This window comes from Cylas formicarius, unplaced genomic scaffold (genome assembly GCF_029955315.1).
Source record: "Cylas formicarius isolate icCylForm1 unplaced genomic scaffold, icCylForm1.1 PGA_scaffold_10__41_contigs__length_53128322, whole genome shotgun sequence".
NCBI lineage: Eukaryota > Metazoa > Arthropoda > Insecta > Coleoptera > Brentidae > Cylas > Cylas formicarius.
In genome coordinates, this window is record NW_026844214.1 from 11,030,678 (window position 1) to 11,050,325 (window position 19,648).

Genomic DNA, 19,648 nt, shown 5'->3' on the forward strand with positions numbered 1-19,648 from the left:
GCGTCTGGAAAACTTTTATTCGTCCATCCTGTTAGGACCACATTTCCAAGATTTTCCGAATATTTTAACGTTTCCACGACGATATAAAACTTTTCGTTGTGAGAAGTCGAAAAGGTAAAACAGGACTCTCAGAAAATAAAATCGTAACGATTTCATTCGTGAAAAATTTTACGGAATTTTATTCCGCGACTTCAAGAATCGGAATAAATGAATGACGCGATTGTATATTTACATTCTGGTGACGGCATTCGTTTGGGGGAAGTTAACTGCCGGAACAAAACACTACGTAATGAAGAGAAACATTTAAAAAGTCAAATTTCACAATTAATGTTTACAAAATTTAAATAAACTTTTTGCCGGTTTTATATCATTCTTTGTCTTTTCAAAAGTGATTTGAAACAAAAAATGCAACAGGTTTGAACTTTTTGAAGTTTAAGTAATTTTCGAGAAATTTCCTTTAAATTTTCTATTACATTAAATTTTATTATACTGAACGAATATAGTGACATTGTTGACTTAGAAATCATGTTTTGGTAAGTTGCATCACTGATCTCTAGCAAGTACAAACTAATCCGTTTTTTTTATATAGCATTCAAGTGCTATCCTTTATTGTATCGGGATTAGCGAGAGTCACGTCGATCTTTCGCGCTCCGTGTTTTTGAGTAATTTTAACTTGTTAAATTAGGTTTTTCATAATAAATTGTATATAAATTTCTTCGCAAAAGGATGACGGATATTTTGAGCTAATTAGTTTTTCTGTGAATCGGAACACAACGCCGTTATTCTGAAAACAGAGAACTGAAAAAAATAAGCAGTTTTTATTCAGAGTTTTTTTTTAGCATTTTGCACGATTTCGTCGAAATTCAATATCTGTAGTAACGTTATAAACCGCAATAGTCCGGGTATTCGATGCGAAGGTTGCAAAAACGATTTTCACTTAAAATGTATTAAGTTGCCCGACGGAGCTGGATGTGTATGGAAATGTAAACATTGTTTCGGAAAGGCACCTGATTTCTCGAAGTACTTTTAAGAAATAATTGTGAAGGTTAATTCACTCATGTCCACTACGATGAGATGCTCAGATGAAAACCGTTAAAAAGATGTCTCAGGAGATTAATAACTTAAAAGAGGAACTTGTATCAGTTAAAGCTGAATGTCGCTCTTTGAGATCAGAACTGGAGTGGATGAAGCAACAGGATAGAAGTGGTAACTTGAAAGCATTTGGAGTTCCACAGGTAAAGGGTGAAAACGTTGGAGATATTCTTAAAAAAATTGGAGAGACCCTACAAATTGAATTTCAGGATGATGACATTATCTTCAGTCACAGTCACCCAATTTCGGAGTGTTGCCTCCAGAAACACCCCTAAGAATATTATGGTTAAATTTCAGTCAATTTCGAAGAAAACTGAAGTCACAAGTGCAGCAAAGAAGCGCGATTTACAACCACAACTTCAATTTTTGAATACCCAGAAAAAAACAAGATCTTCAATAACGAACATCTTTCTCAATTCTACAAGCGCAATAAGGCAGCAAGAACGTGTTAGCCATGTTTAAAACCAAAATGTTGTAGCGTACCTGAGTTAGTTTTCTAATTTAAACTCATATCAACTTATTTGGAAATTATACTTGTTATATAATTTTTAAAAATGGCTCCAAACGACCTATTGAGTGTATACTATCTACTATATCAGAATACTACTACTAACAAAATTAAATGATTTTTACTTGGGTGTTATCTTATCTGGGCCATTATTCTTTGTTTTCCGGTTTCTATTTATGATACTTTTGCCGACGATTTAAAATAAAAAAAAGAGATTCGCTTCAGCGCGATCTTGACAAAGTTACTAATTATTGCAGAAACCACAGATTATTCTTAAATCTTGAAAAAATGTCGATATATTCTTTTTACAAGGAAAAAGGATTTCATACATATTAACTTAATGTTTGGTAATAAACACCTGAAAAGATTTAATCAAGTGAAAGATTTGGGAATTGACTTACAGTTAAACTTTGGGGCTTATATCGAAACTATTGTCAAAAAATGTTTCAAAAATGTAGGCTTCATTTTGAAAACTACCCTAAGGTTTCAACAAGCATCCGTTAGTAATAATCGTATCTAATAGCACGATAAGGTCTGTACCAGAGTACTCATCCACAGTTTAGAATCCTATTTATAGTAAATATATCATCAGAATAGAAAGCATACAAAAAAAACTTTTTAACAATCTAAAATTTAGATACACAACAGAGATCGACACTTTTGCTCGTACAAAGAAACTTAAAATTTTACAATTTGAAGTTGCTTGAAACTCGAAGAAACTGTTTTGATGCTTGATACTGCTTTTCTTTACAAAGTTGTAAATAATCTTGAAGATTATTATTTTGTAAAAGTTACTTGAGCTTTAACGCTAATCCATATTACGTGCGCACGAGACTGGCCTTTTTATTGAGCGATTTAGGTCGAATTATTTTTCTAACTAATTCAAGCCTTAGTCTATTTGAAACAATCGTATATAAACTTTGCTTTCATTGTAGAGATAAGACATTGATTGATTGCTCACTTTCCCGATTTTGTTATATAGTATAAGCCCATATTGTGTCATTCTGTAATTGGGTAGCTGCGTCTGCCTGTTGAACGGCCTGTAAAATATAAATAAATAAATAAATATATTCATCCGTGACCGAGTTGGGTGTAGTCGAGCGTGAGCATTGGTAATTAGTACAAGTGGTTCCCCAATTTAAGGAATCACTACACTACCTCCATACCTCCATACCTCTTGCAGAGACCAGGCAGCAATGCCGAATCTCTAGTGATTTTTCCGTTTTTTCCTGTCAAAATTGACAGTTACGAATTAGGGCCCGATTTGTCTTTAAACAAGTGCTTTTCGTTTACAAATCTCATAAATCCAAAAATCTCTTGTACTTGCTGAATTACATTTAAGTCTGGTGTCTGGGCTGGCGTCTTAATAACATTTGGGAATTTATAAAGCAACCAACCGTGGACCCGAAATGACGTGTGCTTTGGATCATTGTCATGCAAGAAACCGATAATTGTTACCCATAATTAATTTTTGGGCACTAGTAACCGGATGCTGTCTTAAAATATACGAATACACAAATTGATTCATATTTCCTTCAATAAACTGCATATTACCTACTCCTGCAGATGACTGATAGCCCCATACCACCTCCACCGTGCTTTACCATAACTTTAAAATTTTTAATTCTTCCTTAGGCTTTCTCCATACTGATATTTTTCCATCGGATCCAAATAAGTTTATTTTGGTCTCATCGGCAAATATTACTGAATTTCAGAAGTTTATCGATATGATCTCTAGCGAATGCCAATCTTACGTATCTATTTCTTCGGCTAATGAAAGGCTTATTTCTGGCAGTTCGACCATGTAAATTATTATTTTGCAGGATTTGTCGAATTGTTTCGGGGTTACACCTTTTTCCAAACTGTCTTTCCATCTCGACACACATCTTTGGATAATTCGATACCTCTCTTACAATCCATCTTTCCTCACATTCATTGATGATCTTAGTTGGAGCTAACTTTGACTTATTCTCGACCCTATTTTCGTTAGAGTAACGCTCAATGATATGCTGAATAGTTGACGGACATTTATTTACCATTTTGGCTATGTCTCTTTGGCTGTAACCATTTCTGTGATGAGTAATAATTAAATTACTCTCAGAAATTGTAGTCCGACCACCCATATTTAAAAAAATTCGTTTTACTGAACGAAAACATGTTTTACAATGTCAAACAAAACAAAAAACAATTGCAGTAATACATAAAACCACGCCCGCCTTGGTAAATTTCAACTGATAAGTTTTGACCTCGGTTATTATTTTTACATCATTTAAGCTGTGATATTAATATTTTATATAATTTAATTAATTCTTTATTGTTAAGGCACATTTAAGACAAAAAGTAATACACAACTTTTTAGAAGGCTCCTTTTTAACTTAATTTCAATAAGTTGTTTTTTGACAAATAAATAAAGAGACATTCAGATCAGTTAGTTTTTGTTATAGCGACTGCATCATTTAAGTTGTGAGTCACTGTACCACGTATATCTCTGACGTCACCAATAATTTGACAAACGTATCATGCCCGTTCTATTTTCGAATCAATGCAACATAGGACAATTGAATACAGTTCGTACACCTAATTGAGAAAGTTCAAGTTAATACTCTCCCACTGCTCTTCCGGTTTCGCATGGTTTTTAAAAGACAACTAAAATTTAATTAATCCATTATAGTATTAGTAATTGACAACAGAATACGATAAATGTTTAAAATATATAAAGTAATTTGAAGTAATATTAACCTGTAAAATTAATGTATTCTGTAATACGTTTGATAAACGCTATTTTAGTCACGAGTTTAATTTGACACAAGCAGTGCGAGTAGCTGAAAAAATTTGTAAACGTGCTGCAGACTAGAGTTGTTCTACCATACATTTTTGAGTACATTTTTGAAACGTTTTTGAAAGAAAAACATATTTTCTTTGTTAAAAATAATTTAATATCTATTTAATATATATCAACGGCTAATAACTTAAAAATTGATCCGGAATATACAATTCTAGCAGAAGAGCCTATAATGGGATCTAAATGATATTAGTTAATTTAATTGGTTGTGTTACAATTGATATTTTCAATATTTATAATGTACCTTGGTATGACCATGATATTAAATATTTAACGAGAATTATGTCGGTCGTGTGTTGGTTAATCGTCAAATTTTGCTGATGATTTATCTCTATCATCCGCACTGATTCATCCCAGTATTTAAAGTACACGACAATATTTCATTGCTTAGGTCAATTGAAGAAGACCTTCTGGTATCGTCTGTGTTCATCTGTGAGGTTATTGCTTTCGTCGTCTTAAAAAATTGATGCGTTTAACTCATGACCGACGTGTCCGAGTAATAGTTTAAATCTCTTAAATATTGTTATTTGGTTAAAAATATTATAAGCCAAAACTCTAACAGGAGAGTAACTCAAATTTTTCAACGACACGCTTTGTTATTGGGTTATTGATTGCAGTTTAAAAGTATTCGCTTTCATGTGAAAATGTAATTTCAGAAAGTGTGCTCCTTAAAACAGAATCAAGTGTCGCTAATAATTATTAATACGATTTGACAGTTACGGTATTTACTTGTCGATTAATAAAATCGCCAAATAAGTGTGTTGTAGTAACCCCTAATAGGATGTTGTCAAATTAATAATTAATAATTTCACGTTGTTTTTTTTTGAGGTAGAAGAAACGACAGAATGACAGAAAAAGTGACTGAAACATGTTACTCGAAGAAAAAATATATATTTGCACTAAAAAGACCTGTTAAATTTGGTAAAAGTTATTATGTGCCAGAAAAAATTGACTGGGTTTTAATAGCGTTTAAAATTGAAAAGCAGGAATCAGCAACCCAAATAAATGCCCACCTTTCAAAATAGTCGCTGAGTAATTTGAAATTTTAAATGGAGCATTCATGTTCGTTCCACTTAGCTAAGTTTCACATTTAAAGCAAGCTTTTATAAATTGAACTGAGGTGGCTTTTACTTGATGAAAATCCATTTATCAAAATAAATAAAAACTAAAAGTTCAGATTTTCACTAAATTATATATTATGACATGACAATTGTTTCGACAACACCGTGTCTTTATCAAATGTCACATTTATCACATTTATAATTTCGTAAAAATCTGAACTTTTAGTTCTTATTTATTTCGAGCTTTTATACTTTTTTAATGTAATCTTTGTAAAAAACTTCTGGATTACGCCTGCTTCGGTTTTTGTTCACTCGAACTTGCTAACGTTTCGCCAATCATCCTGTCGGCTTCTTCAGAGCTTGACTGAATCTGGATCGCTTTTTACTCGGTACCTGCTCATATATATTGTTTGAGGCGGGCGCCGCTAAATGAAGGACATAAACACCGTCTCGGATGGCTGATTCCCATATTAGTGCCAGGTAAAGACCTGAGTCGCGGTTAAGATTGTCAGGTTGCTCATAGATTTATATACACTTCCCGGAATTTTCGTTGGTAGAAGAATTTATTACATGCAAGAATTTTAGTTTTATCGAATAACATTTTATGTCCGGTGTCGCGATTGTGTTTAGCAATTGCTGATGAGTTTATTTGTCTTCGTCTTAAGAAAGTCTTAGGAAACCCTACGTCGATGATACTTTGGTTACTTAGCTTCATGGTCCATAGTAGATTTTCTTAGACATTTAAACTCTATAAACCCTAACATACGTTTTACCATTGAATTATAAACTAATAACAACCTGTCATTCTTAGATATTCTTATTAATAGAAAATTAGACCTAACATTGGGTCATTGTGTTTACAGAAAAACTACGCACACAGATCGATACCTCAATACATTGTCACATCACTATCCGACCCTAAAATCATCGGTTATCAACTCTTTACAGAGCCGTAAAACTATCTCAGCCCGAGTCACTGAACCCATAATTAAACCACCTACCTCTGCTCTTCTCTCTAATAATTTCCACATTAAAGATATTAAGCGTCCAATAAGAAAATACACTTTACCACAATCTTCCAATAGCAATAATGCCGAAAGCAATTCCACACTTGCCACTGTGCTTACTTACATTCAAAACATCACTGACTACATATCAAAAGTTCTAAAAAAATATAACTTAAAAACCAGATTTACTACTTGTCCAAAAATCTCTCATCTTCGATCCGTCAAAGGCTGAATTCCATTTGAGATGCCAGGAGTTTACAAAATATAAAGGAGGCTCAAAGAACCCTCAGCCTTAAGACTAAGACAAATAATAAGTTGCCGAACACAGTCATGAAACCGGAACATAAAATGTCATTCGATAAAACTAAAATTCTTGCATGTAATCAATTCTTCTACCAACGAAAAATCCGAGAGTCTATAGAAATCTATAAGCAACCTAACAACCTTAACCGCGACCCGGTTCTTTAACTGTCACCAATATGGGAATCAGTCATCCGAGAAGTTGTTTATGTCCTTCATTTAGCTCCGCCCCCCTCAAACAATACATATGAGCAGGTACAGAGTAAAAAGCGATCCAGTTTCAGTTAAGCTCTGAAGAAGTCAGTCAACAAAAACAGACGCAGGAGGAATCCAGAAGTTTTATTAAAAAAAAACGCTCTTTTATACTTTGGTGGTTCTTAAAGACAATGTGATGTTAATGATTCGATAGATGGGTAGATATTCACATTCAACTATATTTAGACTATAAAGAGATAAAGTTATAGGTAAAATTATCCATTTCTCACAGCTAATACAAGTTTAAAATGTAATGAACTCTATTCAGACTATTTGCATCCAACTAGACTTACATGGTCTAAAAGAAATTCACATAAATTCGTCGCTTTTATCCACAGAACAAAGGCGTAGAGAGAACTTCGCCTTTTACAGAGAGGATCGGACATAGATCAAAGGAAAGGCAAACGTATTAAGCGAAATTTTGGGAGCACAAAATCAATAACGCAATGTGAGATGTCGTCGTTGTGAAAACCAAGCAACAACAAAAACTGAATGCCGCCAAGAATGTTACGCGAAGATGGTAAAAATTTAAGCCCCCCATTTTCGCCCTAAGTATTCAGACATTGGTTACATGAAAGGGTGTTTTATTAGGATCACGGCACTAAACGCGGCAGCGTTTGAATTATTTATTAGTTTAAGGGGAGATTCAAGGTTAATTGAATTATTTGTGCTAAGCTAGTGTAAACCCCTATAACTGGTATCAATTTTACGTCTCTTAAGATTTCTTACGCACGATTATATGTTATTCCCGAGGATATTCCATGGTAAATTTAAAAAGAAAATAGAAATGCCCAAAATTTTATAAACAAATCAATTCTGAACAAGTTACTTTCACACGTTGATTTAAGACAGTTTACAAAATGACAACAAACAAATAAGAAGTACGTTGTTATTGTCGAAAAATTCTCAAAAATCGCCTTCCTTTTGCATTTTGTTATAATTTAGAAAAATATTGCGTATTTCAAATGAATTTTGGTATTTTGAAAGTTGCCAGTGAAAGTACATTTTCTTATGCGTACTATAAGAAAATGTATTTTCCTCGGCATTTCCAGATCGATTGGCCATTGATTATTTTTTGAAGAAAACCTCAGAGATCGTAATAGATATTTTTGGTTAATCCCTAGAGTACAAAAAGGGCTTTCAGAATAATGTCACTAATGAATGATGACCAAAAATATCTAAGATGTTTCAGATGAAATAAAAAGAGCAAAAATGTATTCATAAAGTGTGAACTGACGACATTTGAGTAGACAATTATTAGTAAAGTTACTGCTATATATATATATATATATATATATTATATATATATATATATATATATATATATATATATATATATATATATATATATATATATATATATATATATATATATATATTCTCACGTATTGATTCACGGATGGAAAAATGTTATGACACTATATTCCGGGATATCATCCGTTCGCTCGTTGAACTCCCACTGGAATCCTGCATCCGACTGGAATCCTGCTAATCCGAATATGTACGCACATATGGTCGTCGCAAATGAATATTCACCCATTCTCACAGCGACCATTTCAGCTAATTTAACGTCTCATTTTTTGTGTTCTGCAGTGACGCATACATTTAAACGGTCAGGTTGGCACTCATAGGTTCGCGAAAGGCACTTTCGCGAACTTTCGCTGCTTCACGCGCGACTAACATTTGGTGTTGTCACAGAAAATTGATTTCTGGTTTGTATCTAAATAGACAGTTGACCATTCGGCGTGCGCAACAAACTAAATTTTTGCGAAAATTTTGGATACTAACTGTGCTTAAGAATATTACTTAGGATTGATATTGATAACACTTAGTATTCAAAAAAATAGTGTGGAAAAATTAAGTAATGTGTGGCGCCATCATGTAAGTCTCGATTGAGAATATTCATCTCTTTAAAGCATGATGCGAAGTAAATAATTGAAGTACTAAAAATAATAAAACCTCGTACTTCAACCTGTAGAAACTAAGTGACCTGGAATCCCCTATTAGTTCCGTAACAATCTTATTTCCATAGATTCTCAATTGATGATAAATCAGGTAAGTGACTTTGTTGGTTATCGGTAATCAATTTTCAGTAAAGATTACAGGGTTCTTGTTCTCATTCTGCAATTTTCTATGACAATGACGGAAGGAGCTTGTGTCTTAAGACTATATGGCAATTGTGTGGGAAGCGGATCCAAATTGCTAAGATATAAAGGATCCCAAACGGTTCCCTTTCTTATTATTTGAATAACTACGCTTTACGGACCAGTTATTTTAACATTTCATCGCAGTGAAACGCATAAATGCATTGACTTCTGCATTTCATCCTCTTCAGTATGAAGACTGGGGAAACGAGCGGTTTTCCATTATTAATTTTTAAGGGAGCGGGTCCTGTCATTTAACAATGAATGGTCTGATCTATATTGCTTAGTTTTAGTATAAACTTAACAATTCCATCTTACCTAATCTCCGACATTTTTGTACACTTTACGTTGCTCGCAATTATGACTAATAGCTTGATGTGAGAATTTACGAAGCCAATTGCTTTAGGTGTTAGTAAAACACTGAGGATGGTTGCAGGATCCTCTGAAATTTAGATGATACTGAATTTGCTTAAGGTTCAAAATGAGCAACTAAGCAAAATTCAAGAGCTCGTACACTAATATTTATTAATGACAACTATACCCTTTATCTTAAATATATCTTTATCGAGATTTGGAGGAAAAAAATGCTTGACTTCTAGAAAAAGATGAATTAAATTAAAAATATCTCCATAACTAATAAACCACAGTCTGGATTTTGCTAGATTGCTATTTCCCTCCTGACCACTGTTTGTAGAAGCAAATGTTGTAAATTACCATTCCAGAAATGAAAAAAAACGAGCTAAATTCAAGCAAAATTATTTGTAATTATGGGGTCTCTTTTATCCTAGCAGTTACGCCCTGGGCCGGGTTTGAAAATAATTTACAGCATATCCATACTCCAATACTATTTGCAAATACCTCCGTCATTGATCTTGATTGATCGATAACTGAAACCACAGATCGGAAGCTATATACAAAATTCTAAATGTTTTAGTCTATACGATGTGTTGATTGTGTTAATAACTACCAACAAGTTATTTCATCAAGATTTCGATTTTGCGCAGACTTATCTTGAAGTTGAAGATTTTTTTTGCAACATATAAAGCATATAAAGTACCCTCTAGGAATCAGAAAATGAGTACTCTATAAGCGGAAGTACGCTATAAAAATACAAACAAATTATGTAGGTATGTACATATTTTCATTTTATATAAAAATAGAAAACTAATATACATTAACTAATAAACTAATAAAACTAAAAAACGAAAGAAACTAAACTACTTAAACTAAAACTCATATATCTCTATAAACTTTACAACATACAAATAACAATATATACTTTATTCTTTTCGAATAAAAAAATGCGTTATTTTTGTTTGGTTATTTTTTGTCTATACAAATTTCATATTCCCGAAGTGCCTCCCAACCTTCCAGGACGCTTGAATAATATCATCATTTGCGTTATCAGTAGATTGTAAAAAATTTGTAACAATTTTAGCAGCACAGAGTGCTTTAAAATAACTTGGTACTTCGTCTTGTTGAACATCATCGTCGCTTTCGTTACCAAAGCTTTGAGGATCATTTGGCTGTAAAACTTCAGTAATAATATCATTATCCGTTAATAACTCCGTTGTTATTAAATTATCATCAACAGTTGGGAAGCTAACCAGCTGAGGAAGAGATATTTCAATGTTGGTTAGATCTTGGCCGTTCATATTTACCAATAACAAGAAGTTTGCATTTTTCGCTTCTTTTTATATTTGCACAAACTCAGACGGTGTACCTCAACTTCGACTGCTGCCCACCAAAACACCATTCTCTTCTAAATTCTAAATTCTATCGGGAGCCATCTTGTAAAACAGCCCAGTCTCGTCACCACTGAAAAATCCTCAGAGCTGTCATTTTGTGCAATACTGGGCCATTTATCATCTAACCAGTTCAGCACAGCTTGTTTGTTAACAACTCCTTCCTACTTCACTAGAAATTTTTGCGACGTTTATGTTGTGACGAACTTTAAAGCGTTCGAGACAACCTGTAGAACAACTAAAATTCTCACATTGGCTAATTCTTCGGCATTCGATTTCAGAACTGGACCACTTATTGCAATATTTTCGGATCTTCCAACCGTCGTAAAAGAGCTCTATCTACGTCTGAACGTACAGGATTTCTATTTTTCTTAATCCTGTGCGATTTACAGTCACTTGCTTTCTTGATCTTTTCGCGATTGTTTATGCCAATTTCTTTTGTCCAGCAATTTCCGCCTTACCGATGCCACTCTCAATATTTCTGACAATCTCCAGTTTTTCATCTGCGCCGATCCGCCATTTTAACAATAAACTCAAAAAACCTTTGCATAAAACAATAAAATGGAAACTGTCGGCCGGACACGCACGGTTCAAAGAAAACCTCGCAAATGCTACCGAAAAATTTACGGTGTTTTCGGGGAACCACCGCTCGATAATCCGATTTTAACATACATTCGTACTTAATAACAAGACCAATGGTAAAAATATTGTACTTTATGACGACAGGAGTTATAAATATCCGATAAAAAATCAAGAGTACAAAAGTACTTCAGGCACAAAGAAAATGTTTGTCATTCCTTTGCAACCCGTTAAGTTAAACAAAAAAAAGATATGTTGAAATAAAAACAATCAACTGACCTTGACAAACAGCTGAAGCCAGCAGCAATACCCATAACAGTAGCCGCGCCGCTAACCGCATCATGTCAATTTTTTAGTCACACTTAATAAATATCAGACACCACCGAAAACATTTCAATTCGCACACCATCCACTAACATCAACAAATTGCAATCCTGCACTTAAATCCCAAGATGTTTTGAACTTCTTTTGGAGTTTTTGGAAGTTTGTTGCTTAACTTTTGACAGTTTGTATAATATAGGTCATATGTAGCAGTTTTACCAAAGATATTCGCGTAACTAAGGGTGGGTCCGGTTTCCTGCAGAACGCACGAATGCCGGATCGCCTGAAAATCGGCCGCGTACGTCGACGAATCTACCCGGAGCTGAATTTTAGGCACAGAAAGCTCGCGATGAACTGAGCCAGACTAACACGGAGCGAGTAAGAGCGTTGGCGCGAGAAACCCCACTACCTGATCGGTGCCGCGCTTTTGTAAAGTTCTGTTTTCTGCTTCTCTCTCGCTGTAGCAGGAATTTCGGTAATTTATAAAGCGCCAAGGAGTGGCATTGTATTGAAACTTAACTTTTAATTTGACGCGAATATCGGCATATGGAGAATTTATGGCCAGAGCAAAGAAATAATATTATATTATTTATGCTATGGGCAAATTCGTATTGTCCGTCATCTTAAATAAACAATTCCGTAATGACAGTATACTAAACTCTCAAAGATAAAATAAATAAAATAGTTATAGCAAGAAGGATGGAAAAGAATCGATGCTGTGGTCTCTGTGAAAATCGATAGTTAAATAAACTTTTGAAAACTCTACAAAAAATGTTGGAAAAGTGGATTCAATCACGCTCGATCGGTGTATGATTGCGTCTATTTGAGAAGGGAGTAGAAAAATATATTTTTCTATTCCCGTCTGTTATAGTATATTATGCAACAAGTGCGGTAAACGCCATTTGACTCACGAGTTTATTGGGCACGAGCGGAAGGCAGCGGAGCGAGTGCTTAATAAACGAGTGAGATAAAGAGTTGACCAAACGTGTTATTACATACTATACTTTTTCTACGACCGTCACGAAAAAATCACAATTTAATAAATTAAAAATAGTATTAGATTCTCGGATTACTAAATTTCGTACCATTCAAACAAAATGCTTGCCATTAAACCTATTCGTTTATCGTTCCGATCGGTTCTGCTATTGTTGTCCCTTTTTAACCGAGGACATTAGACAGAGAGAGATGTATAATTGGATATGTCATGTAAACAACGGGATAAACACAATTTTAAAACGTCATGTTGTTTATTTAACTTTTACAATTGATCATGTGGTAGTTTATTTAAAGAAAAATACTGTAATTGGAAGAAAAATCATTATAAATGTCACTTTACTTACCCACTAGCCCACTAGATTTTTATTGTAGCTTATGACACGTAGTATTTAATTTTTTCTCTGTATTAGTTTTTGGGTAATTTTTTCCAAACCAATACCAAAAACTAACTAAACCAAAACTAACCAAAACAATACCAATACCTACACTGACATGACTGTCAGAATTGACAAACGTTAAAATTCAAACCGTGCGGTAAAATCTCGGAAAACATCCGATTGCTCCCAAACCCGTGCCGTAAAATCCCGGAAATGTCCGAAGTGGCTCGGATCCGTGGGAAACTGACGTGGTAAGGGGCGCTTCTCGAAAGTTAGATCGGTATGTAATTAGGCATTTTACAGATGGGAGTAGAAAAAATACCGTATTACACGTTGGTTGTTGAACCACAAGATTTGTAAAAAATTATTTTCCTGCCCAATACACTAGAAACTTACAGAAAAAATCTTTTGTAAAACCTTTTTTAAACTCTTTAAATAAATGTGGTAAATTAATGTGGTAAAACACCCAGGGGCCCATGGCTATCAAAAACAATTTCGCATTATATTGAAAAATATTTTTTCTACTCTCGTCTGTAAAATACCTAATTACCCACCGATCTAGCGTGCGGGAAGCGTCACTTTCCCATGTCAGTTTCCTTTGCCACGGATCCGAGCTACTTCGGACATTTCCGCGATTTTACCGCACGGGTTTCGGAGCAATCAGATGACTTCGGAAATATTTCCCACGCCTTGAATTTGACGTTTGTCAATTCTGACACCTATGTCAGTGAATATATTCTTCTTCTTTTGCGAAAATGTACCCAAAAACTATCGGTCGTAGAAAAAGTATAGTATGCAACACTTTCGGTAAAAATTTTAAGTCACTCTTATTTTAAACACTCGCTCCGCTCGTGTCAAATAAACCCGTGAGTCAAATGCCGCACTTGTTGCATAATATTCTATTTTCTACTCCTTTCTGTTAAATCCCTAATTATAAACCGATCTGGCGGGCGCAGAGTATCATTTTACACACTTCACTTTCGTTTCCCACGGATCCGAGTCACACAGGACATTTCCGGGATATTATCGTCAATTGGGAGCAATTGGATATTTTCAGAGACAGAGAATTCTGTCAGCGAATGTATTCATGTTGTTTTGTGTGACTTAAATGCCGTTCACCACACTTGCATAATATACTATTTCACACTACAAAAACACATCACAAACAACATTATGATCATATTAAAACAGTTATTTCCACAATTACCATGCTCAATGACATTCTTAAACCGTCGCATGATATTTTTTCTTCTATTACTCATTCGCTCCCAAATCTTACCGAAACGATTTGGATCGTATCGAGAGAATCGGCGTTGATTTAGTTGATTAGGTACATTTATTTTATCAATACCGATACCCAAGCAAACATGATTTTAATTGCTTTACTCGAAATTAAAAATAAAAAGCAACTCAACCTGGTGCGTCTTCAAGACTACATAAACCAAAATCACACTTCTAAGTAATGGATCTTGCAGAAAATGTAACTGATGCTAATCGCGTTTAGAAGTTCGCTTTCTTTTTCGGTTTGCTTGTTTTCATTTTTCGGAGCAAAAAGTTACTAGTTACTAGTTTATTAAGCTCTGTGATTTTACATTATTGAATTAGTAAATTATTACGAGAGTTTATCAGATTAAACCTGTTTTTAATTTATTTCACTGATTAAAAAAATTGCTAATTTTGATGCAAAAATAACAAACTTAATGTAATCTATATTTATATACTTCGAAAATAGTAACATTATCACTTTTTTCAATTAATTGTGTACAAAATCACTGAATAATTTATATTGTTATATAAATTGTGTAATTTTTCATTTGTTAATGTGATCGGCAACTGACGGGGACTTCTAGGTTTGAGAAAACTGAAATCATGTTTCAAAGTGCTGCTTGGCGCTAAAAGAAATTATCCACAAATTGACTTTGTGTATTTATCTTTAACAATTACAAAATCGAAATTTCTGAAAAAAAAAGTCAGAATTTCCGTCATAAGTCTGTGTAAGTGACATTGTGAATCGAAAAATCAGATACATAGGGCGATTCATAAAGAATGGGCAATCTCCAAACTGGAGGCACTAGGAACCAAAATATGACTGAGCTCAACATGCCTCATACAAAAGTCGCTGGTTTCGCAGATATGGGGCGATCAATATTTAAATTTTATTCATTAATTAAGGAAGTCTATATAGCCTAATGATAAAAAATTGCATATGACAATTACGACTTGAAACTTACTTGACTCCTAGAGGGTACTAGTTTCACCATATTAGTTAGATAAATCTAGTCATATTTTTTTATGTGTCGAATTCTGGTTGAAAGATGATGCAAATGTGAAAACATTTTCAATTTTGTATAGAAAGGCCGTCTAACTTTGTCAGTTTTTGAGTTATTTTCATTTAAAAAGTTGAAGCTACTTTTTCTATATTTTTATGAACACTAAAAAACGAAAAGAAAAAGAAATTTTGACTTGTTCCTAAAAAAATTGTTCTAAGTAAACTAAAAGCTGTCACTTTTCGCTTAACGCTTTAGTAATCAGCAAAAACAAAAAATAATACATTTATTGCAGTAATTGGAAAATTTGAGGAAACTATCCTAAAATACGCAAAAAATCCTGAATCGGATTGAAAAATGTTATTTTTTAAGATTTCCCATATAATTTTGATATTGTGGTTTTTATTAGGTAAGATTTTGTGTTATACAATTTAAAATATATTATTTATTATTCTACGCCAGTAAATGCTTGGAAAAGAGTTACGCCAGTGTAATGATTTATAATGATGCCTAAACCAATTAAAGAAAACAATTCTTTTGTTCTCGACATATTCTCATCAATAATTCTTAGTTTTGCGCTTGCCGCGTTCGATTTTAAAGTTGCACGTTGTAAGTTCCTTTTCGGTCGTGATATTCGCCGGAGTACTGCATGGCCGGAACATATTTTATTCTCCCCTAAAAAAATTCGTTGCTAAGCTATCAAATGTCCCTGCTGACTCCCCAGCGACGCAAAAATTTATAACATGAAATTATTCTCGCGGGGAGAATAATTAATCAAAATTTTGCGTTGCTCATTAAATGATTACAGTTGAGACAATGGCGTAACGATAATAAATTTCCCCATAACGATGACCGCGCCAAGATTGCCTCGCTTCCTACTGGTGGAATAATTTAATGCATTCGACCCCTAAGCGAAACTGCTAATATATTGACATGCGGTGACGCTGTTGTGATTTGGATAGCAAATATTTTTGGAATGGCGACAAAGCAATGCAATTAACGGTATACTCAAAGGAACTCTAATAAATAGGATTTAAAAATCGGTGGACTCGGTCTAGACTGAAATGACAACGGCGTGATATAAATGTGAGGCAATTTTATAATAGAAAAAGACGACACTTGCCTATTTATCGCATTTTCTGTAATATAATTAATCTCATTTAGTCATTTGTGTGCGTAGTATTAAGGTCATATTATTCATATATGTAATAAAAAGAAGGGGTGAAATGCAGCCTTAGGTACGCCTGTTGAAATATCTAGTAGATTTCACCCCACATTATTAACAGAGAGCATTTGTGTTAACTGAGCAGATAGAAACTAAAAAATGAATGGACGTAATCAATAATATACTGCTTATGGAGTAAAATGAGGCGAGACAAGCAATCGAAAGCCTTATGAAGGTCACAAAAACCACCCTCCATTCAATCGACCCTCTCCATATTGATATTCGCCCAGTAAACTGTAATTTTCCGAATATGCTAACACATTTTCTTTTACAATGAATTCTATAAATTTTGAAATAGACCTAAAATATCTTCGAAGCTCTTCTGATAAGCACTTTCTGGTATAGCCTTGAGTTCTTCCAGCGATTTTTTCTTTACCTCGTCAATCGTTCCAAACCACCTTCCCTTCATCGGTTTTTTGCATTTTTAGAGCAAGCAAAAGTTGTGGTCTTGTTTTTGGCCAAAAAGTTACACAAGCAACGATCAGTGAGCAGGTGCATTATCGTGATGCAAAATCCATGAATTGTTTTCCCACAATTCCGGACATTTTCTTCGTGTTGCTTCTAGTAAACGGTGCATAACTCCTTATTGACCGTACGACCTTGTGGTAAGAACTCTCGATGTACCACGCCACGATAATCAAAGAACACAATAAACAAAACTTTGACATTTGATCGAACTTGGTGTGCTTTTTTCGGTCATGGCGATACTGGGTTCTTCCATTGTGACGATTGGACTTACACCCATGATTCGTCACCAGTTATGACGTTTTTGAGCATATCGGGATCACCATTGACGTCGTTTAACAGCTCTTGAGCGATGCTCCTTCGACTGCTCCTTTTTTCAAAATTAAGCAGTTTCGGAACAAATTTTTCTGCTACACGTTTCATGCCCAAAACATCCGAAAAAATTGCATGGCACGAGGCAATATAGATACCGACGTCTTTAGGCATTTCTCTAACAGTGAAATTCACCTTTATAACGAAATAAATTTTGCCACACGGTTAGTTTAATTATAAATTAATGAAATTTTCGGTTCATCGATATTTAAAATCCGCAGCACATTGCGTTCCTAAAATTCCTTGTGACGTACTTAATCCGAATATCAAAACCAGATACCTAGTCAAACCTTTTAAACACGAGGCATTGTTTCTATTCCGGCTCCCTGAATCAACCTAATCGACGGAATGAATGATCGTTGCGATGAGAACGGATGAAGTTTTTCGCTAGTGTTCTTGTGTTTTTTCTCTTCCTACTCTCTTCGAAGAAGGTCCAACTAGCAATTTGGTAGCTTTGTAAAGTGTACAGCTGCTGAAATTTTATGTAAGGTGGCGAAATTAATATCTGATTTAACATATATTTTTTGGTTTTTGTTGTAAACTATAGATTGTTTAGGAGTTTCCAGAATTTGACAGTAAACGGTGTTGTAATTGACTTGGTATATTACGTGGCCTTATGCTGCCGTATAATTTTTTTTTAATTTGCTTTAATTGTCAATCTCGGTACAAATCTTTTGTGTCGTATTGCCTTCCTGCTGCGTCTGAGTTTCGGTTTTGGTACCGAAATCTGTTATTATTTTATCGCTTCATTTTTCTTTAAAATTTATAATCGAACGCTGATACTACCGGTCCTATTTTAGCCTATAGCCAAGAAAACGGCATATCTTACCGTCGCTGTGACGTAACACGAGATGCTAGAAAATCAGTTTTCTATTGATAATTTTTGAATTTGGCCAAATTCAAATCTTCATTTATAAAAAGCATTTTAATAGTTTTAAGGACTTACAACAAACACAAATTGCAGTAGTATAGTATTATTTTAATATTTGTGGTCAAGTTGATTTTAGGTATTTATTTTTCATATTCTATATTATTTATATTTCACATAATATATATCTTGTATTTTTATTATTATGCCTCCATTTTTTCCAAAAAAATTTCTGAATCAAGATTTGATAATAATATAATTTGTACATAAATACATACAATACATAAAATACACAATAAATAATAAATAACAATAAATTCAAATTTTAAAATCACTAAATTTTCTATTTTCGATATTTTCGTATTTCGAGATATCGAAATACGGTTTCCACTCTTTATTTAAAAAGAAATCGAACAATCCCCAATAGATAATTGAAAAAACTGTTAAATAAAGAAAATTGGAATACAGGTTAGTATATTAAATTCACAGGATTGCAGAGAAAGATCAGCGTAAAAGTTTCTGATGGATTTCTTTTGAAAAATTTAGTAATACAATTTTGTACAGTACTACGCACGCTTACTTGGCCACCCTGTACATACATTACTGGAACTAAATGTCCCACAGGAATTTAGTATTTTTAAAAATGTTTGCTAATAAACTCCAGCATAAAATTGTTAACCTGTTAACAATGTATCCAAAAAAATCCAGCGTTGATATATATAACAAAGACCACAATCCACAGTCCCACTCTAAATAAAATTTGCCTCACAAAATCTATACTGATTGCATTACCATTCCAGTTTGATAGGAGGAGTTCACCCAAAAGTTTTGGTTAGGTTAGGTTTGGTTTGGTTTTGGTTTTAGCTTTGATGTCAATAACAAGATTAAGTTTACGTTTACTTTCCACACTCTATTTTCACGACGACGTTTTTCCTTTCCGGTTTGCTACATGCTTTATCGTATGGTCTGTGTAATTGAAGAAAATGTATACATAGTGGTGTCAACCATTGGATAAATTAATTAATTATCATTCAAATCCTTGTTCATTGACAAAACATCGTCTAGTATCTCAATTTTATTAGAAATATCTACTGATTTTTTTGTTTCCTCCAATATCCTACCACATCCTCAAAGCATTCTGTGAGAAAAGTTTAATTTGTTTCAAAAATTTAAAACTTCTCACCGATGAAAATTGAATTGCAAACTACAATAAAAAATGATAGC

General features: G+C 33.8%; 1 protein-coding gene across 4 annotated transcripts in view; it reads right to left on the reverse strand.

Moving 5' to 3' along the window:
* LOC132700301 (nephrin) overlaps positions 1-12,181 on the reverse strand; it is a 539,288-nt gene extending 527,107 nt beyond the window's left edge. For all 4 annotated transcript variants that reach the window (XM_060667511.1, XM_060667521.1, XM_060667492.1 and 1 more), the window contains exon 1: positions 11,813-12,181. In XM_060667511.1, coding sequence (XP_060523494.1) covers positions 11,813-11,876 — 64 coding nt within the window. In that variant the 5' untranslated portion in view covers positions 11,877-12,181. The remainder of the gene's footprint in view (positions 1-11,812) is intronic.
* Positions 12,182-19,648: the final 7,467 nt, after the last annotated feature.